Source organism: Lupinus angustifolius, chromosome LG13, assembly GCF_001865875.1.
Source record: "Lupinus angustifolius cultivar Tanjil chromosome LG13, LupAngTanjil_v1.0, whole genome shotgun sequence".
Taxonomy (NCBI): Eukaryota; Viridiplantae; Streptophyta; class Magnoliopsida; order Fabales; family Fabaceae; genus Lupinus; species Lupinus angustifolius.
In genome coordinates this window covers 8,171,552-8,195,535 of record NC_032021.1, presented here as the reverse complement: position 1 = coordinate 8,195,535, position 23,984 = coordinate 8,171,552, and the positions used below count along the sequence as shown (strand labels likewise).

General features: G+C 34.2%; 1 protein-coding gene across 1 annotated transcript; it reads right to left on the bottom strand.

Moving 5' to 3' along the window:
• On the bottom strand, positions 711-4,536 carry LOC109325830 (F-box protein At4g00755-like). Its single transcript, XM_019558407.1, has 6 exons — positions 4,386-4,536; positions 3,728-3,881; positions 2,606-3,007; positions 2,334-2,491; positions 1,742-1,860; positions 711-1,251 (listed from the first exon to the last, which is right to left on the bottom strand). Exons 2-6 carry the CDS (start codon positions 3,861-3,863, stop codon positions 975-977), a joined length of 1,092 nt encoding a protein of 363 aa, XP_019413952.1. The 5' UTR covers positions 3,864-3,881; positions 4,386-4,536; the 3' UTR covers positions 711-974.

Below are 23,984 nucleotides of genomic sequence, written 5' to 3'. Positions count from 1 at the left end.
AATTAAAGTTTGACCTTTTGACTTTGCATATGAGTCTAACTTTGCCTAACTATTATACCAATTCTTTATTGATATGAGTTTGAAATAAAATAATCCATTTTGAAGACCATTTAAAACTCCAGTGAGTTTTATAAAAAAATTGTTTTATAAAAATATTGTTTTATAAAAATATTGTTTTATAAAAATATTGTTCTCATTTCATCTAAAATCTATTTACGAATTGAGTTTTAGAGGAGAATGAAGAGAAATTGGAGACTTCAGCAATAAAATATAGTTATAAGATAGTTCTGAAACTTTTCATTATCTTTCATTCTCCTTTAAAACGTAACTGACAAATTGACTATAAGAGTTTAAAATTTTTGTAGGTGGGCTTAGACAGCTAACATTGTTCTTTAAAAATTTGCCAGTCTAAAATGAATGCAAATATATGCATTCACAATGTAAAAAGTTCTTTAAATTACTATGTATAAAAAATTTCATTAATAATGCATACCACGTCAATATCAAAAATGAAATTCCTAAAACCAACCTAGACGTTACAGTGGTGGCATTTTTTAGTAGCTTAAAATCTCAATGTGATTTGAAGTTCACTATGAGGAATTTTCCCCCTAATGTCACACCATGCTGAAGCATAATAGCAGAGGATTTGTGCTACAACTGTCCAATATAAATATCATTAGCACAAATATAGGTATTAGTTCAAACCATTAGAAAATATGACAACTTTTCCTCAATGATAACTTGCCAAGAAGGCATGACTTCATAACACATAAATAAAGGGATTGATGAAGAAGAAAAAGTGCTTACTATCACATACATTATTATTATTCAGAAAATACACTATACAGATATTGGCCCTTCATCAATTTGATGTGACAATATACTTAGCCAACATGTTAATGCTACCCAAATGCAGCTCCAATGTACACAAGTTTTCAATGTCTTGAGATCTAAGTTACTTGACTCCCTACATTTTATTGATCATCAACTACAGCATTCCCATTCCCAGAACCAAGCAAAGCACCCAAGATAATTTGTTCCCAGCGTCGCACGCCCCGCTGCATTATGTTTGAGGTTAGAGCCCGTAATCGCGAAGGGTTGCTTGAGTCTCCTCTTGATGATGATGATGTTGAAGACATACAACTATCTATTTGAGGGCAGTAGTTCAAGGTACATTTTCCCGATGGATGATGTAATTTGACATCAAAAGTCGGCGAAAGTGTTCGTCCCACCACTTGAACATGGGAGATGCTGCATCGAAGTAATCAAAACATATCAGCACACAGATGACAGTTTTTTTTTTAAGAAAAAGAAAAAATTCACTCGATGATAGGAAACCTAGACAGATCATTAGACCTTGTTCAAGCCGGAAATAATTCATAACATTAATAAGCTGTGGACAGTTTAACTAACAACGAAGAACTCAGAAAAGAGGTTACAGTTCTTCCCATTATGAGAACAACAGGATAGATTGTTCATACGGAATTTTAGTAAAATATTATTTTGTATTACATTATTTCTCATCTTTGGAAGACAGGGTTTCCATCAAAAGACTTTCATGGGTGGTCATAGATGTCATAGAAACATGTGGATGTCAAATTGAAGAGTAGACAGATAAAAGGGAAAGTGACCAAGTTCTCAAATTCACTTTAATTGACAATAATGGTCTTCAACATTTATCTAGGCTAAACAACATCAATTCATCATGTGCATACGAGAAAAAAGGATTTGAGAAACTAACCATATATAGAATAGTTCATCCATTTCTTGTTTCTGAACCCGACCCAACAGCTCAACTAGAATCACACCTCCAATGCACAGAACAGGTTCAGGTAGCTTGAACTTTTGCAATCGGTTTTCCTACAGCGTACGTATGTCAAACTCATTTCAAGTTACACACACATGTGTAGAGTATGTGAAAATAATAGTTCACTATTGCTAGGGTGTACGCTACAATAAAGAGAATGGGAAGGGTAGATGTCTGATGCTAGAATTGCACTGAATTAAATAGCCAGAATTTAGAATAAAGGGCGGCCCAATGCACGAGGCTCACACCTAGTGGGGTTTGGTAAGGAAAGATGTACGCAACCTTACCCCCAGGCGGAAAGACTATTTCCAGGATTTGAACTCATAATCTCATGATCATTAAGCAACAATTTTACCATTGCGTCGAGGCTCACCCTCTTATAGCCAAAATTTAGAATGGTTAGCACAAAACAATGAAAACCCATAATGAGAATCACATATGTAAATGATGATGCAAATTTGTTGAGTATTTGGAAAGGATAAAAAAGCATATGAAAAGTTACCCTCATTTAAGTAGGGAAACTCACCTGAAACATTGGAAATTCAGGTGAGGTATATGTCCAGATGAACTGATCCCCCACCAAGTAATCTATAGCACTCTCCAATTCCATTGGGTATCTTGGACGGCCCATTCTGAACCGGACAGACTTAGATGAGTACAAAGGAAGGCCTTGCTGAAAATATGCTGATAAGTAAACATAAAAACTCTTAGTTTGTTGATTAAGCAAAAATTCAGGATCCTCCACATTAATTATTTTCAGCACAATTTAATACTACACAATTAAGCTACCAGGCTAACCTTCGAATGGTTGGATATGAATCTCTGTAACAAGACATAATTTGGAATTCAGCCTGTAAACTAATGTCTCGGGAACAGAAGGATCACTTTCCCCTTTACTTGACCAGTATGATGCTCTAAAATCAGTTCTATCCCTAGGCTCCAATGTATTCAGGATACTCTCTTCGGGGTAGTTATCAGTGCTGGATGCAATAACAGCTTCTGATATGCAACTTACCATTGAAGGAGTAAAACCCGCAGCTAGGAATGCATAGACTTTATGGTTTCTCTTGAGACATTCCCAATTGCCAGGCAAGTTACTTACCGGTTCAATCATGTTCTCTACCTCAATGATATGAGCAGCACCAGATATTTCAGGAAACATTTTCAAGCAAAGTTTCTTGCAGAGGCCATTTTCAATAACTGCAGAATATTTAGAGTAGAAGTTAATACAATTTTAATAGCAAAACAAAACCAAGAATGTTGAGTTACTTAACGGTTTGTATTTCAAGTTTGAAAAATAAACCAGGTCTTACAGAAAAAATAGTATTTACAGGACAATACTGCATTAGAAAAGTTAGTTTTTAGAAGCCATAACATATTTAATATAGCATACATAAAAAAAAACTGTCAAAGAAATGGGGTCTCTGACACCTTCAATATCCAGAAATCACTCTGGACTCATTAATCTGAGTCAGTGATTCAAATTGCGGACCGCATCATGTGATGCAACTGCAATATTGCGGTTGTGACATCACACCGTGACTGTTGTGTGACACCAAATCACAGTGATGCAGCCGCATTGGACCACATTTGGGCCGCATCAAACCGTATCTTATTCAAAAATATATTTTTAATTACAAAATAATTCACATCACAATGGCCACAATCCGCATCGCAGTAGTTACAATGACTGCAATGACAATAACCGCAATCGTGACCGCAATTTAGAGTCAACCCAGGAAGAACCATTTCAGGGGGCAAAACTCTCCATGCCTACTTTTTCATTCACAAACTCCTGCTTAAAGGGAAGAGAACTGTCTGCCACTCGAAATGAGGGCATTTAAGCAAATAAAATATACATTTTTGACCAAAACAATAAAAAATCCTATCACTGCAAGCAATTAAACTCAATTAGCTTACCAAATTGGTGCCAAGAACTGGAAACAGAAGCAACATGGGCAAGGTCACAAGGGTCATCCAAATGGGTGAGAATCTTTATTGACATGTCAGGTCCAAGCCATTGGATAAAATCCAATTTGTTTTTCACCTCAGACATATTCCCAAGTATCAGAATCTGATACAAAGCAAAGCAACTAAAGATCAAATTCACATATACTGATATCAAAACACAAACAGAAAAACTTCAAAAACATTGGTGGTTTGGAATGAACTGTTTTTCAAAGTAACCAACTTTCCACATAAAATCAATTAAATTTGTAGGAAATCAAGGAAAATTACACACCAGTAAGTTGAAAAAATAGACCCTCTCATAATTAAAGAAACGGAACATCAAAAGCTGTGAAATTTAGCAACCCAGATACATGATTAACATATAGCTGAGAGGAAAAATATTAAACTTTACAAAATTTTGTCACTTAAAAATTGACTTAAAAGAAGAAAAAATGGATAAAGGGGGTGTTTCTAACTTACAAATTTTCTTCTATTAAACAAAGTGAGAATCTACATTGGAGTGGTTTTTATAACGAAAATTGAAAAGGCTAAAAAATAAAAAATGGGTATTTTTCTCAGGTAAATTACATTGAAGACCCAGATAAGGGAATTGAGATAAAGATTATACCTTTGGAGTGTAGATCTAGAGAAAAGGAGAAAGAAGGTTGAATGTTGAAGAGAGAGGTGGAAAGTGATGAATGGTGGTGTGTGTGAAATAGATAATAGAGAGGTTAAAGTGCTTCTAGATGATGAATGATGATGAGGATGAATTATCACTATCGACAAACTTGACATTAATTAATTGATTGGCACCAACCGGGACATGATAATGTGGCTATTTTTGTTTGTTTTGTGCTTTGAGGTGATTTTTATTTATTTATTTATTTATAATATAAACCGACTTCTCAGCATATTAAATTATGGTTTTTAAATAAGTTTTTTATAATTTTAATAAGGAATTGTTATTTTAATAATTTAATGCTTTGTTATAGATAATTTTTGAGCTAAACTGATCACAATTTTTATTTAAATATGGAAAAAATTATACACATCTTTTTACTAGGTGTGTTATATTAAAATAAATTTTACAAAAGGTGTTCATTTATTTAATTGAACGTTCCAATCAAACTAAAAAATGAAAAGAAAAAACTAAACTTAATTGATTAGTTTCTGTGTGATGGTGACTCCCACACTAGAAGAATACGTGTGGCGTTAAGGTTGGTGGCAATGTTAGCCCCTTCATTTAGAATGGGATCCTCGTCCCAAAACAAAGTATATCCATATGTCTTTATCACTGACCAATCATTTTATTATAATATAAGTGATATAAAAATATTATTTTATATTTTTAATTTTTTTTAATTTAGTGTCACATTTTTATTGGAATGAGACAAGAAAGTGGGACGTGATGAGGATAGATGATTTCAATCCCTTCATTTGATTGTTGCATAGTTGGATAGTGCTAAAAGGACAATGTTCTCATGTATTTATCCAATAGAATAACATCAAATAATATAAAAATATTAGTTTATATTTTTATTTTATTTTTTCAATAAAATAATACATTTTGATTGATCTGAAACATAAATAAGAACATCAATGGAAGAGAATATCTTCACTCGTCCTAACACATTGCCTTATGGGAAGTATAAAGGAATATTGTGAATTACAAAAGCACAGAATTTGTGACACCAATATTTTACTAATAGCTTTTGCTTTGGTGGAGAGTGAGAATGTAGATTTCTCGTTCTTTTTCGATGACAACCTCTAGGTGAATTGTTTTAGTTGTAGGATTGTTTCTTGAGAAAGTCCTTAACTTGATTTGAATATTGAGTGCAAAGGTTCTTTCTTTGATTATGTTGCTGGATATTGTGTTTAGGTTTGTAAGTGTCCACAGTTTAGGGATGGAAATGGGTGTTTAGGGGATTTGGGGATTTTTAGTAGGGTCACGGCTAGTGTATGGTTGAAAGGTTGTGTGTATGGATATGTGTTCAAGGCCACGGTTTGGGGAATGGGTAGGTGATTGGGGTCACGACTTAGGTAAGTGTTTAGGGTGAGGTGAAGTTGATAAAGTGAGTAAATTTGAGAAGATGGATGGGGATCTAAGGTGGTATGGCACCACAACATGAAATGTTGATAAGCCTTGTGAGGTTCGCCACAAGAGAATGACTCTCTTGATAAGAACAATAACTTGACTCATCCAAGAAGCTAGGAGAATTAAAACTCACTAACAAGGAATGAATTCCAAACAAAAATCAACTTAACATTTAATGATCATCACAAGGATACATACAGGCCGACTAGCCAAGGCTACCAAAAGAAAGAAAAAATTCGGTTAAGTTATTTGCCTAGAATTACATTCGAATTTGAATTAGAGATAAATCTATCTTAGAGATGGTCAATTCTTCAACCAAATGAGCCTTTGTCTTGCTCTCTTGTGAATTCGGTTTGGGGAAGTTTGACTTGGCCTTGGAGTAGTTGAGCCGTGAGTTAGTGGAGTCCACATGCCAAATTTGAACTTTAATTTTCTTTATCTAAGTGTGCTGAATTTGTTTTTAGAAGCCTTGGCCGAAACTCTCTTATCTCTATCTCATAAGATTTAGGTTGGTCAATTTGATTAATTTAGGACTTGATCTTCTTCCTTATCTCCTTGAACCGCCCAGTGGGAAAAGTTGTAATCGAATGACATTTGACCACATACTATGCCTTCACTTGAATTCAAAACTTGTTGTTGTGTCCTTTACTTCCCGTTGTTTTAGTCATGTCCCTCTTCCTACACTCATCAATACATGAAACAATTTATTTTCTTTCAAAACATAATTAATTTAAGACATCCATCATAAATAAAATCCTAATCAACTAACTCCTAATTAAGAATTTCATAAATAAAATAAATAAAGCTAAATGTGGGGTACAGAAACATCCCACTTATTTTAGGATGGCAAGACAAAATTATCATGGTGGATCCACCAAGTCGTGGTCCTCCATTGTGCCTTCCTCAAAGATGATGCAATTGGTGGGCCTGGTTCCACCCTTGGCCCAATCAGGATTAGGTTCCATGAAGGAACACACGAGTTGCCTAAGCACCTCTTTTGCCTTCTTAGCCTTGGCCATGGTCATGAGTCCTCTTAGTCCACGTAAGGCTTCCTCATTGATGTTAGACCCAACTGGGTTTATATCATCCCCTCCTTCTTCGAGAGAATTCGACCTCAAATGAGCATTTTCATCACCTGTATCAAAAGAGGTCAAGTCAACTACATCGAAAGTAGCACTAATATTATCATACTCACCACGTAGATCCAAATTGTATGCATTATTTTTTATCCTTTCTAATACTTGGAATGGGTCGTCTCCTCTAGGTTAGACCTTTGATTTCCTTTTAGAGGGGAACCTCTCCTTTCTCATGTGAACCCAGACCTAGTCGCCTGATTCAAAGATGACCTCATTTATGTCCTTGTTGGCTGATATTGCATGACTCTCGGTACTCCTTTCAATTTGTTCTTTCACCTTCTCATGCAACTTCGCCATATACTTCACCTTGGCCTTGCCATCCTTATGCTTCAACAATGATGAACTGGGAAAAGGCAATAAATCAAGTGAGGTTAGTGGGTTTAAACCATAGACAATCTCAAAAGGTAAATACTTGGTGGCACTATGAGTGGCCCTATTATAGGCAAACTCCACATGAGGGAGACACTCTTCCCAGGCCTTCAAGTTCTTTATCAGAATGGCCCTCAACAAGGTTGAGAGGGTCTTATTTACTACTTTAGTTTGCCTATTCGTTTGAGGATGGCATATGGTGGAAAAGATAAGCTTTATTCCAAGCTTCCCCCAAAGGGTTCTCCAAAAGTGACTTAGGAACTTGACGTCCCTATCACTTACAATACTCCTAGGCAGGTCATGTAGCCGTACCACCTCTTTGAAAATAAACCCACAATGTGGCAAGCATCATCAACTTTTTGCAGGGTATGGAATGGGCCATTTTTGAAAATTGGTCCACTACAACAAAATCGAATCTTTACCACCTTGTGTTCGTGGTAAGACAACCATGAAATCTACAGATAGATTCATCTAGGATGAGTTAGGGATGGGCAATGGAGTATAAAGTCCATGAGTCATGACCTTGGACTTAGCCCGTTTGCAAGTGATGCACTTTTCATAAAAGTTTTGAACATCACGCCTAATGTGAGGCTAATAAAAGTGATCATGCAATATCAAGGTTCTTTTGGAAACCAAAATGACCCATCAGCCTCCCTTCATGAGCTTCTCTCACAAGTAACTTTCTCATGGAGCTTTTAGGCACATAAAGCCTTTTGTCCTTAAAAAGGATCCCCTCATGCCTAAAGTATCCCTCATGGGCTGAAGTAATGCACGTGGAATAGGTTTCAGCAAAGTCAGGGTCATGTTCCTAAAATCCTTTCACACATTCGAGACCCATCAATTTGGTCTCTAGGATAGCAATTAGGGCATGCCTTCTAGATAAGGCATTGGATACTACATTAGCTTTTCCCTTCTTGTGTTTGACCACATAGGGAAATTGCTCTAGATATTCTACCCACTTGGATAAATAAAATTAAAGTTCAATTAGGGCTTGTCTCTTATTGAGCTTGTCATGCCCTTTCAAATACTTAAGTGACTCCATGGTCACTATGTATGACAAACTCCTTTGGCGAGAGGTAATGTTGTCAAGTTTGCAAGGCCCTTACTAATTCATAAAGATCTTTATCATAACTGGAATAATTAATGGCTGCCCCCTAACTTCTCACTAAAGTAGGCAATTGGATGGCCATCTTGCATTAGAACAGCCCCAATATCCACATTCAAAGCTTCATACTCTATTTCAAAAGATTTTGAAAATTTTGGTAACCTAAGTATACATATGTGGGTCAACTTATCTTTAAGCCTCTGAAAGGCTTCCTCTTGTTTATCACCCCAATGAAACCCCACATTCTTTTTTACCACTTCATTGAGAGGTGCGGCCAATGTACTGAAATCCTTGACGAACCTCCTATAGATGCTGGCTATGCCATGAAAGCTTCTCACATCCGTGGTACTTTTAGGGGCGGGACATTCTTGGATAGCCTTAATCTTTTCAGGATCCATGTGTACTCCATTGGCATTGATAATGAAGCCAAGAAATATCACGTGATCAACACAGAAGCTGAACTTCTTGAAGTTAACATATAACTTCTCATTCCTTAATACAAGCAAAACACTTCTCAAGTGTTCATAATGTTCATCAAGATTCTTTCTGTATATAAGGATATCATCAAAGTATACTACAATGAATTTCCCAAGAAATTCTCTCAGAATGTGGTTCATCAGCCTCATAAATGTGTTTGGCGCATTAGGTAAGCCAAAAGGCATTACTAACCACTAGTACAAGCCATATTTTGTTTTGAAGGTTGTTTTCCACTCATCCCCTTCCCGGATCCGAATTTGATGGTAGTCGAGTCGAGAAATCAAATTATGTACTGAAAACGTGTGACAAATTCACAAGATTACCAAATAGATTGGTTTGTGGCTCGGCTGAAATGTGTTTGGGTATAGGGTTTGTGTTTGGTTCTGTTTGGGGTAGGATTTTAGGGTAAGGTAAATGTAGGTCTCGGTTGGTAAGATTTTGGTTTAGGCTTAGGGTTTTGGAACTAGTTTGTGTAGGTTAGGGTGTTAGGGTTTTACTTGGGATAGTTTATGGTGGTGTGTGTCTCAAATGATTTGGTTTTGTGGGGAAATGTGTCTTAGGTCACGGTTGGGTTGGTGAATTAGTGAAAAGGTGTTGGCTTGCTTGAGTTTGTGGGTGGAAAATTTTGGTTTTTGGTGTTCGGCCTTGGTTGAGGATTGTAGGTTCAATTTTATGGAAGATTTGGTGGAAAGGTGTTGGCATTATGTGGTTTTGTTGGTGGGGAGTTCAGATTGCTGATGTGATTTGGTGAAAGCTTGCACCTTTGATTTGAACTTTTGGGAATTGAAACTTCTTGTGAAACCTCAAATTCAATGCCTTAGGTCTTTTTTTTTGATAAAGATCTTATTTTTGTGACTTTCAGGCAAGAACTGAGCTTTGATGACCACTTGATGACAACCTCTAGGTGAGTTGCCTTAATTGTAGGATCATTTCTTGAGAAAGTCCTTAAGTTGATTTGAATTTTGAGTGCAAGGTTCTTTCTTTGATTATGTTGTTGTGTATTATGTTTAGGTTTGTAAGTGCCCACGGTTTAGGGATGGAAATGGGTGTTTGAGTGTTTAGGGGATTAGGGGATTTTAGTAGGGTCACGACTAGTGTATGGTTGAAAGGTTGTGTGTATGGATATGTGTTTAAGGCCACAGTTTAGGGAATGGGTAGGTGATTGGGGTCATAGCTTAGGTAAGTGTTTAGGGTGAGGTGAAGTTGATAAAGTGAGTAAATTTGAGAAGGTGGATGGGGGATCTAAGGTGGTATGACACCACAATATGAAATGTTGATAAGCCTTGTGAGGTTCACGAGAAGAGAATGACTCTCTTAGTAAGAACAATAACTTGACTCAGTCAAGAAGCTAGGAGAATTAAAACTCACTAACAATGAATGAATTCCAAAAAAAAAATCAACTTAACATTTAATGATCATCATAAGGATACATATAGGTCGGCTAGTCAAGGCTACCTAAAGAAAGAAAAAATTCGGTTAAGTCATTTTCCTAGAATTACATTCAAATTTGAATTAGAGATAAATCTATCTTAGACATGGTCGTGAGTTACTTGAGCCCATATGCCAAATTTGAACTTTAATTTTCTTTATCCAAGTGTGTTGAATTTGTTTTAAGAAGCCTCGGCCGAAATTCTCTTATCTTCATCTCATAAGATTTAGGCTAGTCAATTTGATTTAGTTAGGACTTGATCTTCTTCCTTATCTCTTTGAACCGCCTAGTGGGAAAAGTTATAACCGAACTATTCAAGAGCGGTTCGATTCTTATATTTAAATTTGTGGTTAATTAAGCGGAACCGAATCATGTATTTTTGATTGGTTTAGTCACTAAAATACACCAAAAATTGAATCAAAATTTTTACACCCCTATACATATGTATTGCACTCCTTGTCTTATGTCCTACATAAGCACTTTATGATTAAACGTGTTTCACGTGGAATAATTTTAAGATGAGTGACATCTTCATAAGTTTTCTAGAAAAACATGTAATTAAGGACAAAACATGTAGAAAAAGCTTGTATTAGCTAGCTAGTATTAAGGAAAGTCATCAATTCATAGACTCACTAGAGATGTTGCATACAATATCATTTATATGCACATGTAGGAATGGAGAGACAACCTATGATGTGACCATAACCATGTTTTTTTAATGAATTTTTAATTTTCATATAAGAATGCAAAATGTTATATATATATATATATAATCCACAATCCGGCAAGGGTAGTTCCTGAACATGCGACATAAGTGATAACTTGATTGGGTGTTGTATCTCCTAAAGGATTACAAGAAACAAGTTTTTGCAAATTCTAAAGTTGTTGGATTACAATGATTTTTTTCCTCCTATTTTATTGTATACAACTAATTTTTTTATGTAGTGATAGCTATAAGTCAAGGTGTGAAAGTTGATGAAGTATGGCGCGAAAAATATGAAAGGGATGCACAATCAACATCAACCGAAATGCATAAGAAAACGAAAGAGAGAAATTCTGAATTCAATGAATAAACCTCTTGTATATTTATTTGTTAATTGATAATTATGATTACAAAAAAAGATTGAACATGAAAGGGATGCACAATCAGAATCAACCGAAACCGATAAGAAAATGAAAGAGAGAAATTATGAATTCAATGAATAAACCTTTTGTATATTGATTTATTAATTAATAATTATGATTACAAAAAAGAATGAACACGAAAGGGATATATGGTATAAGAATTCATACATTTTTACATCATTTTCTCTGCATATTTGCGAGTTACTCACTGTCATGTATAGGAGAAAATATTGCATGTTGCATTAGGAGAAAGATTAGATCATGCTAAGGCTTTAAGTTTCATATTCATATTGCATGTTATTTGAAAATCTTTCTTGCATCATTCTTGTGTTTATTCGAAAGAAAAGAGATAGTTTTTAATGATTGCATAATTTCAGAAACCTCATGCATGTACATTCATATTAGACTAGAAAGTCTTGTGAGTTCTTGCTTAGGTTTTAGTCTTTGATCGTTATTGTAAAATCTGAGTATTAAGTACTCATTCATAACTCAAAGAATTATAATTCAAGGATTAGGAAAATCCTAGCTAGGTTAGGTAAGGTGTTCTTCACAATGATTTGGAGGTCTTGGAATAAAGAGTGATACCTTGGCTGGGTCGAATCGTGGTAAGAAATGTTTTCTTGGGAGGCGATTTTAGGAAAGGTCAAACCAAGGGGGACGAAGTTCTTTGAGTTCCAAGAAAGGAGCGTTCGAGTCTTGTAACTGAAAGCGTGTATGTAACTATACAATGTGTTCTATAGTGAAGAAGAAAATCTCCCAAGATCAGAATGGGAGGCATGGATGTAGTTTTGCAGTGGACCGCAAAACGAACCATCATAAAATCCTTGCGCAATCTTTTCTATCCCTTTCTCTTTCACATTTCAAGTTGTAATATTGCATGATATAACATGATAATTTGTATACTGGTTATGTGCTAAAACTAGTTTAATTATGTGTAAAAATATATGTTTTATCATTGCCTGATTTCTCGTAACCTGTCGTGCAGGAGAAATGTTAAACAAGATTTTCTGCATTCTGTTTTTACCGTGTTTAATCGATTATGAACAATGCTTAATCGATTAACTGGACATTTTCAGCAAATGTGCAAAAAACCTAAAAAGCAGAACTTGAGCTTTACTACACCTATTCAACCGCCCTTCTAGGTGTGTTTTGTCCACTGATACCTAACAAGTCATTGATAGGGTATTTGATCTGAGAATCCATAGGGTTGGATTGGTGTAGAAGTGAGTAGTGATAGTCTTTCAATTAGGTAGGTGGATTTTTGATCCTTTGAGATTGCCTTGTGTGAACACCCATTTTTGTCTGGTCCAGAAAAAGCCTAAAACTTTTTAAATAAAAATAATAGAATTTCGAAGATGTTTTTTTTTAAAATAATAAAACTAAACCAGTTGTTAAGGTTCCTAAATCTAAGTGACTAGGTTAACCAAAATTCAAAAATAATAATAAACATGTTATGTTAATGTTCCTAAATCTAAATGATTAGGTTAACTAAAATGAAAAACTAATAATAAACATGTTATGTTAAGGTTCCTAAATCTACATGATTAACCAAAATTTAAATGTAAAATAACGGAATTCCCAAAAAACTTTTTTTTCAAAAAATAAATAAAAATGCAATAAAAGATAGCTTCTTGTAACTCATACATTTGTCCCTAAAAATAATTAATAAAATAACTTTATTTTATTTATTTTAATCTTTTCGAAATTATAATATTAAATTAATAAAAATAATTAAAACTATTTTTATGAACTTTTTATAATTATTTCAAATTTATTAAAATAGTTAAATAAAGATGTTCAACATATTCCTGTACACTTCCATTTGAATTAAAAAAGATAACATATAATACTAAAATGAATTGGTCAAATCAATGTTAGTTAGTATCCCAAAATCAAGTAATCTGGTTTATCAAAGTTAAAAGATTAACTAACATAATGTTAGGAATGTGGTTGAATAATTTTGTTTACTAAAAATAGAGGTATTGGGATTAATAAAAAATAACACTGGAAAACACTAGAGACACCGTAAACATAGAATGCATTGAAATTAATTTTTGAGAAATTGTTTGGAAATACATGAGTGAGAGGAAAGTGTGAGCGAATAATAATCCAGTGTGCGCAAAACCACATTTAGCATTGTGAGCCTTGTTTTTGTCCAATACCAACCAATTGTTTTGCATACTTTTGGCCTTCAGAGTTGACTTTCACGTTACCCAATCCAGTGTTGATACATCCAGCAATTGTAGTGTGTCGCACCGCATTGAATCCTTACCCAAGAAGGAGGGGCGGATCTCGTGTAGTTGAGCGCATGCTAGTTTCCGCGCACCGTCACCTTCCAGCTAACCGGATACAGCCACATGGACTCTACCTTGGTGCATCTAGCACCAGCCATTGCGAGCATGACACGTCAACAACCTTAGTTGGTGTCTTCCGCACATGATTATATCTCTCACATGTTTGTTTTTCTTTCTTTTTTGCACAATGTTTGTATTTGTATATTATAAAACCAACATCATTTAACAAATAAAAATGTAATCTTTATTTTATAATATCAAACAAAGATTCAATCATAACAATAAAAAATAAATAATTTTTTATATGGAATAAATAACAAAATGATCATTTTTAGCAACTAGTTAATAAACATTTTTTAATAGATAACAAAGTGGTAACAAAATACTTTTTAGGTGATAATAAAATAACAACCTTTTTTAAATTAAATGAATATTATCATTGACCATAATTAATTAATAATTAAAATGTTAGTTAAAAAAATTTGCATTCAAACTTTTCATACATACAATAACTATTATTATCAATATTTGAAAATCCTTATAATGAAATAATTTTAGGAATTAATCAAAGATGGAGATAAGGTCGCATTGGAGACTTCTTTCTTCTTAACTCATCTTCGAAAAGTCGCGCTACACCAATTCTTTTCACTCAATTAATTCCCAAAATCCAAAATTACCATTTTCAATTAAATTAACAATTAAGTAAAATACTTTTTATAAATAAACACCCAAAATAAATACTTTTCACAAGAAATAAATTTTCCAACCACATAAAGGATGGAGGGACGGTCGCTCTGTGGGCTTCTTTCTTCTCAACTCATCCTTCGGATGGCCGCGCTAGTCGATTCTATCCTTAATTAAAATACTCAACCAACAAAAATTTATCTACTAAATAACTACGTAGTCTTGATTTCCTATTTAAAAGAGGGATACGTAGGACCAAAGTTCATTTTGTTCGACACAATAATAAAAATAAATAAATTTGTTCATTTTAATAATTAATTAAATAACCAAATAAATATAAAAAGATAATAAAGTCATATAACTTAATGAGGGGTACCGCCTAAGGTTGACGGGTAGGGTGCTAATACCTTCCTAACCTTGTAACCGACTCCCAAACTTGGATATCAAAAATCCAATGTCCAATGTGATTGGGCTTAGAAGATTTTTCTATATTTTTAAATATAAAATGTAGTGGCAACTCTAATAAATTCGTGCAGCCGAAAATTGGGGCGCGACAGCTGACGACTCTGCTGATGACTTTTTTGGGAGAGTCCAGCCCATAATTTTTGAAATTAATGACTAATTATTTATTTAATTTTTTTCTGGTTATTTAATTTTTATTTTCTAACAATAAAATAATTTGTAGTTGTTTATTGCTATTAATTGTGTGTTTTGTATATAATGTATGATATATTTTGTGATTATGATTGTAATTCATGTACACTAGTTTTGGCATACAGATATGCCCAACACCCGGGTATTAGTGATATGTTTTTGGATAGTAGGGACACTAGCCTCACTGGTTATGGACTTTTCCGTTTCTAAGTGTTGGTGATGTGGGTCACTCATATTGTTACCAAATATTATGAGTTAGCCGCTCGAGCTGAGCTCTTGTTTCTATCCCCATAATACTTGGGTTTCTCCTTTGAGAGAGTTGCAATACAAGCACCTTATAGAGAGTCTAGAGCTTGCTAAGGCATTCACTATACCTTAGAACTCTACCCTAGGATGTTGTTCCATAAATAATATAAAAAACCCTTGTAGATATACCTATTGGGAAACATAAGAAATGTATCATGTTAAATTATATCACAACATTTGGGACTCTTGTCCCCAAAAATAAAATAAAAACGTTTCAAAACAACATGGGTAACTCACCTTTACCCCAAGTTAGCCTGAATGATAGAAAATAATTTCAAAAAATATAAATAGGTACATGTTAATTGTAATGATGGCTAAACCAGCCCCAAGATAAGGTCTATTACCCTAAAGGGCATGTATTTTGTATTTTTTGACATTTCATTCATCTTGCATTAATAAAAATAGATCATTCAAAAAATTCATCCATGCATGCATAAACATATAAAGTACATATTCAAATATTCATCCATTCATTTATGCATTCAAAAAAATAAAAATCTTCATTGACTGACTTATTCATTCAAAAAAGAAAAAAATCTTCATTGATTGACTTATGCATTTAAAAGATATTTTTTTTATTGATTGACTTAGATATACATATATACATACATATATAGATACGTGAAAATCCATAATCCATTACTTGTGCATTCATTCATTAATTCATCATAAATACATACAATAAAAACACATATCATTCAAAAAATACATTTCATCCATGCATAAGCTAACTCAACAAAAACTATCATTCAAAATAATTCATTCATGTATGCATATATTACTCATACATTCTTTTAATTAGCTATCCATATATGTATTTTTTTTAAATATAAAAAATACATCATTCATACATTCTCTTATTTATTTACATATTCATCCATTCACGCATGCGTCAAAATAAAAATCATGTATTCATTTATGTAAATAATAGATATAACTCGAACATTTATTTTTTCATTGATTCATTCCATTACCCATTCATTTTATCAAAATAAAAAAGAAAATACATCATTTAAACACTCATTGACTTATATCTTCATATATTCATTAAAAAGTGTTCATTACTCACACAATCATTCATTCATGCAATCAAAAAGAGAAATTAATTCAGTGATCCAATCATACATTCAAAAAAATCGATAGACTTATTCATTCGTTTATCACATTAAAAAAAATTCATTAAGGCTTTGTTTGGGAGTTAGGAGGGAAAGGAAAGGAGAGGGGTGAGGAAAGGAAGGACAAGGGAGGGCAAATCCAACTAAACCTCTCCCTTGTTTGGGAGTATGGAATTTAGATTGGAGAGGATGAAGGGTTAATGTAATACAAAAAATACTATTTTACCCCATTCCCCTTTAAAAAATCAATAGTATGTTATGTATTATATGTTATAGAATAATATTAGTAAGGGTAGTTAGGTAATTTGGCTTATTTTCCTCCCAAAATATCCCAAAATCAATAGTACTCATACATACACTCACTTATGCATACATCAAAAATAAAAATAAATCATTCAAAATATTCTATTTCATACATTACCATATCATACATTTTAATTTCATTGTATTTATTGTTGCAAACCTTCTCATCTCATCATAAAAAGAAAAAATATTTCATACATCTTCAAATAGTCTTCATACATTCAAAGTCATATACATCATAAATTGCATTTTCTAAGAGTCTCATGCACTAAAAAAATTACATGCATTCCATATATCAGTTCGAGTTATAGGTTACATTTCAATCCATGTAACATGAAAAAAAAGGTTCATTTCATTCATATCATTGCTAAGGACACTCATAAATTGAAGATTGGTTTTAAGAACAATATTGTTAGACTTGATTGAAAGCGATCAATGTTGAAACTGAAGACATTCAAGAAGACAAAGAACTCCCAATATTTGGTGGAGATCATACTCGATAGTGTATTGTCTTCAACTCCATCTAACATTGGAGACCAATTTGAAAAATTCTCATTTGATGATCTAGTCAAGGCCAAGTTCATCTCACACTTACACAGTTTTCCTTTTTCATGAATAAAGATTTACTTTCAACTGCATATCTTTTTAATAAGTAAATACTAATGCATTGATCATGCAAATTTCAACATCTGATACCTCACTATACTAACTTCAGTCACCATATTTATCCAAAGAGCACATAACTAAATAAACCCAAATAAAATTAATCTATGTACTACTATGAGATATTTGATTCAAAATAAAATAAAATGGAGAATGATGCAAATATAAAACAAAACAATGATGTACATCTTCAAGCTAATTTCTCTGATGACACAAGACATTTTTGTAATTCCTAAACACCCTGAAGATATACATAGTCAGCCCATTTGAGCTCATACATCATGGAAGGAGATAATGTTTTAATAACCCTCAATATTTCAATAGCTCGGGAGGGTAGTTTTTCAATCGTTTTCCTTGACATTCAACTATTAAAAGAAAAACTATATATTTTTACAATACATGTGGCCGAAGGATAAGAGGATACATAGAGCATTTCTGTGCTTAAAGTGCAAAACAACAAAAGCAACAAAAGAGAGGAAAACAAAAGCCCACTTAGAATCTTCAACTAATATCTCAAGCAAAAGTTAGGGCAAAGTAAAGTGCAACATGAAAAAAAATCGCCTAAATCTTAGGCCATTCTTATCTAGAAAATTTTATTAATAGTTAAATGTCATGCTAGAAAACTATTGAAAAATAGAAAAAAGAAGAAAGGAGAAATGTGGGTATGGGAAACACAAGTTTTGAGCCTTATATCCTTTTCTTGAAAACCCTTAGCCTGACCACAATACAAGCTTAAAAAGACCTTTTCGATGACTTATTTTCCTAAGATGTGCATCATGACAAAAAATGTTGACTCCACAAATATCATAAAAATTTGATAAAATATTTCATCTTTAATGCATAAGTTAAAATTCATTACCACCATCATCAATTCATCATATCAACACAAGCCCAAACACAAATTAAATATCATCAACCACAATCAAAACTCAAACACAAGCTCAACCTTCTATCATACGTAAGTTTGCCACCACTCATAAGCCAAACACAAATTCAATTCTATCATAACCACCACCACATCTACATTAGCCAAACCTAAATTGAATTATATCATCACCATCACCATCATATCTACCCAAGCCAAATCCAAATTAAATTTTATCATCACTACCACATCACCATTCATCACCCAAACACTTACCAAAATTTGCATGATCATTGTTTTAGAAAAATGTTATGCATGAAATAAAGAGCAATAAAGGTAAAGGAAAATTGGAAGCCTCTCAAACTAGGGCATATTTTAAGATGATTCATGGTCTAAAGCCTTAAAGTCCACGTTTACCAAATCAATTTGAATAGAAGAATGACTTGAATTATCTCACACTAGGACAGTGGAAGGTCACAAGCCAAACTTAGGCAATTTTTGGAGTTGATATCATTTTCTTGTGAAAGTTTATAAAAAGCTTAAAATTGGGGCAATTGTGAAGTGACTTTTATGATTCAATAAGTTGATTCGATCACAAAAAGTCAAAATCCCTCAAATACGAAGGAGAGTGATTTGAAGTTATCACCATCAAGAACAACTTCCGCATTGGCGCAAAGAAGTCTTCATGTGCTTAATACCAAGTAAAGCCATCACATATGAGGGTGTTAACAAAAACAGAAAAATTAATGAAAAATTAGCAAAGAAAAAAATAAAAAAAGAGTGCTAGGTTGAAAACCCACGTTGGCAACCTAGGAAAAGCAGAGAGATTCTAAGTCGAAAACCTACAAAAGGGGCTTACAGTCATAATAAAATGACAGAATTCCCAACAGATGCCTACATAAAGTATTCTGGACAAAAATTAGGAAAAATTAAATAAACACCCTCAAAGTGAAGATTTAATACTATTCATCCTCAGTCAACCAAACTGGAGCAAATTTATGAGCAATACCACTTGGATGAAGACAAGAGTTCAAAATAATGACACTAGGGCAATGTTATTATCACAAGAAAATCAACGCTCTGGCAAGAAGTCTTCAACTAATCTACACTGGGGCAATATGATTGAGTTTAGTTATTATCCTTAAGATCATACATGAACGGTTTATGGATCACATGAAGAGAAAGACACCTTCTAGTAAACTGGGGCAGATTTTGATGGAAGAAAACTATGGTACCAATGAACATCAAGTAACAATGGCCACTTCAGTCAGGGCTATAAAAGTTGATGAGTTCCATCCAAAAAATAAATCATTAGATATACATTAGACATTAGGGCATGAGTCCTACTAATCATTTCACGACACTCAAACAAGACATACAATACTCATATATGGCATACATATATTACAACATAACTATATCTAGTAATGCATAATCACATTCATCCACTAATCCTTATAGCGCAAACAAACAAAACATTGCATTACATATAACCCAATATTTAAACATGCATCCCTACATTATTCTTCCAATAAGTACAAACAAACAAAATATTGCATTGCATATAACCAAACATTCAAGCATGCATCCCTACGTTATTCTTCTAATAAGCACAAACGAACAAGCAAAACATTGCATTGCATATAACCAAACATTCAAACAGGCATCCCTACATTATTCTTCTAATGAGTACAAACAAATAAAACAGTGCATTGCATATAACCAAACATTCAAACATGCATCCCTACACTATTATTCCAATAAGCGCAAACAAATCATTGTATTGCATATAACTAAACATTCAAACATGCATCTCTACATCATTACTCTAATAAACATAAACAAACAAACCAAAAACTGCATATCATATATCTCAACATACATTTCTACACAATGTCTGCATTATCGGTGCAGAACATTACATTCGGCAAGTAAATTTTCTAGCTTCACAAAAACCCTTCTTATGGCAACACGGGTGCATTAGTAAATCCTTGATTCTCTGTGCCAACACGGATGCCTCAACAAATCCCTGATTCTCTATGCCAACACGGGTGCCTCAACAAATCCCTAATTCTCTATGGCAGCACGAGTGCCTCAGCAAATCCCTGATTCGCTATGGCAGCATGTGTGTCTCAGCAAATCCCTAATTCTCTATGGCAGCACACGTGCCTCAACAAATCCCTGATTCTCTATGCCATCACGGGTGCCTCACCATATCCCTAATTAACTATGGCAGCACGAGTGCCTCAGCAAATTCCTGATTCTCTATGAAAGCATGGGTGTCTCAGCAAATCCCCGATTCTTTATGGCAGCATCGGTGCCTCAGCAAATCCTTGATTCTCTATGACAACACGAGTGCCTCAACAAATCTTTGATTCTCTATTGCAGCACGAGTGCCTCAACAAATCCCTGATTCTCTATGGCAGCACAGGTGCCTCAATAAATCCCTAATTCTCTAAGGCAGCATGTGTACCTTAGCAAATCCTTGATTCTTGATGGCAGCACGAGTGCCTAACCAAATCCCTGATTCTTCATGGCAGCATGAGTGCCTCAGCAAATCCCGATTCTTCATGGCAGTACCTCAGCAAATCCCTGATTCTTTATGGCAGCACAAATTGCCTTAACAAATATGTGGTCCATCATAGAAAATGCGGAAACTGTCTTAACAAATCTCTAGTTCATCACGGAAAATGCAGAAATTGCCTTAACAAATCCCCGATTATCATGAAAGAATAGGGAATTGCCTCGACAAATCCCTGGTTCATCACGGCAAATGCGGGAATTGCCTCATCAAATCCATGGTTCATCACGGCAAATGCGAGAACTGCCTCAACAAATTCGTGATGCATCACGAAAAATGCAGGAATTGCCTCAACAAATCCCTGGTCCATCACAGCAAATGCGAGAATTGCCTCAAAAAATCCATGGTTCATCTTGACAAATTCGGGAATTGCCTCATCAAATCTCTAGTTCATCATGGCAAATATGGGAATTGCCTCAACAAATCTCTGGTTCATGGCAAATGCGGAAATTGCCTCAACAAATCCCTAGTTCATCACGACAAATACAGTAATTGCCTTAACAAATTACTGGTTCATCACGACAAATGTGAGAATTTCCACAACAAATCTCTGGTTCATCACGACAAATGGGGGAATTGCCTCAACAAATCCCTAGTTCATCACGACAAATGTGGGAATTGCCTCAAACAATCCCTGGTTAATAATGGCAAATGTAGAACTTCGTCAACAAATCTCTGGTTCATTATGGCAACACGGGTGCCTCATCAAATCACTGGTCTACCACTAGAGTGATATGCATTATCAAAATTCGATACATTCCCAATGGCCTTTTTCTTAGCCTCGACAAAATAGCATTCACTTCTTTACTGATTACTTATCATGATATCTCTCAAACCTCGGTTTGCTTGCTATCAGGTAAGCAACAAGTAAAGAGTGGGAGCTGTGAACACACATTTTTGTCCGGCCCAAAAAAACCTCAAAACATTTTTTCAAAAAAATTAAACATATAATTTTAAATAGGAAAGTCAAATCAATGTTGTTAAGGTTCCTAAATCTAAATGATTAGGTTAACCAAAATTCAAAATTAATAAAAATAAGCATGTTGTGCTAAGGTTCCTACATCTAAGTGATTAGGTTAACCATAATTAAAATCTAAAGTGATTTTATTTTATTTATTTTAGTATTTTCGAAATCATGATATTAAGTTAATAAAAAATAATTAAAGCTATTTTTATGTTTTTTTTGTAATAATTTTTGGATTAATAAAAATAATTAAATAAATAAAACACACTAACAAACTAATTTGAATTTAAAAATGAGATAACAAAAAATTATTAAAATAACTGGGTCAAATAGTTCTGTTTAGATCCCTTAAATTAAGTAATCGGGTGTATCAAGATAATAAATCAGTTAACTTAATTTTTGTAATTAAGTTGCCAAAATTTCACTATAAATAGAGCTTAGGTTAAAAAACACACAGACGAAAAACACTATAAACACTAAAAACACTATCATCGTCTTCGTTTCATGATCCGGGTCATTTTTCATCAATGCGACCTAAGTTTGCTACTGGTGGTTATCGTGGCTTTCGAGGAGGCAGCCGTGGTGGTCGTTTCAAAGGTGGCCAGAGTTATTATTGTCATTCACAATTGTATTGTGAGTTCTGTAACCGTCATGGACATGAGGTGTCCAACTACTACTATGCACCTCTTGGATACAGTTCCCTCTCACACATTCCTCCTAGGTCTGGAGCTCCTACTTGTCCAAATGGGCCTGGACCTCAAAACACACTTAATTTTTCCAATGGGCCTATGAAACACTCGGCCCATTACTACTCACCCTATGTTGATCACTATTACTCTAATCCTCACATACATCCTCATTCTTCTTATTTTCCTCCTAAAATTGTCATTATTCCGTTGGGCCTCCTCCTTCCACTTCTCTGCTTGGGCCTAGCCCAGTTTCTTCACAATACATGTTCCCTCCAACCTCACATGAACAATATCATCCTCACACATCTTACACACCTCATGCCATGACTGTTAATGCTCCTCTTTCAAGACAAAAGCCTTCCACCTGGTATCCTAACTATGGTGCCACTAATCACTTAATCTCATATGCTGGTCTCATTCATGAACCTCAAAACACTTTGGTCCTGAACACATATTCATGGGTAATGGTCATGGTATTCCTATTACTTCTACTGGGAACTCTTGGTTTAACTCTTCTAACTCTTCCTTTTCTTTCTCTCTAAACAATCTTTTACATGTTCCTAATATTACAAAAAATCTCACCAGTGTCTTTCAGTTTGCTAGGGATAACAATTGTTATTTTGAATTTCATGCTAATGATTATTTCGTTAAATCTCAAGGTTCTAATAAGCTTCTTTTGATAGGGATTCTCACCAAAGATGGATTATATGATTTTCATGATATTGTTCCTAGCTGTGTTTCAAGTTGCTAAATAGCTTTTGATTTGAATAAGTCTTCTGCTCATACTAGTTCTTCTATTTTGTGCAGTTGTCATGCTTTGTGTTGTTCTTATCAATTGTGGCATTGTAGACTTAGTCATCCTCAGGAGGCCATAATTTACAATATTTTGAAACAATATAAGGTGCCTTATCGAAATAAAGCAATTTCTGATTTCTGTCGAGCTTGTTGTTTAGGAAAAGCTCATAAATTGCATGCTCCATTGTCTACTTCTGTTTATCATAATCCTTTTGAACTTGTGTTTGTTGATTTGTGGGGTCCTGCACCTATGCATTCTTATTCTGAGTTTAGATACTATTTTACTAGTGTTGATGCTCATTCTAGATTTACCTTGCTATTTCTCTTAAAACAAAAGTCTGAAACTCTATCTTTGTTTCAGTACTTTGTTAACCTAATCAAAAGTCAGTTTGGTACAACCATTAAGGTTGTCCAAAGTGACTTTGGTGGTGAATTTAGGCCATTCACCACTTATCTAGGGTCTTTAGGCATAAATCATAGGCTTTCTTGTCCCCACACTCACCATCAACAAGGTACTGTTGAAAGAAAGCATAGGCACATTGTTGAAACTGGTCTAACTCTCTTAGCCCATGCTCATT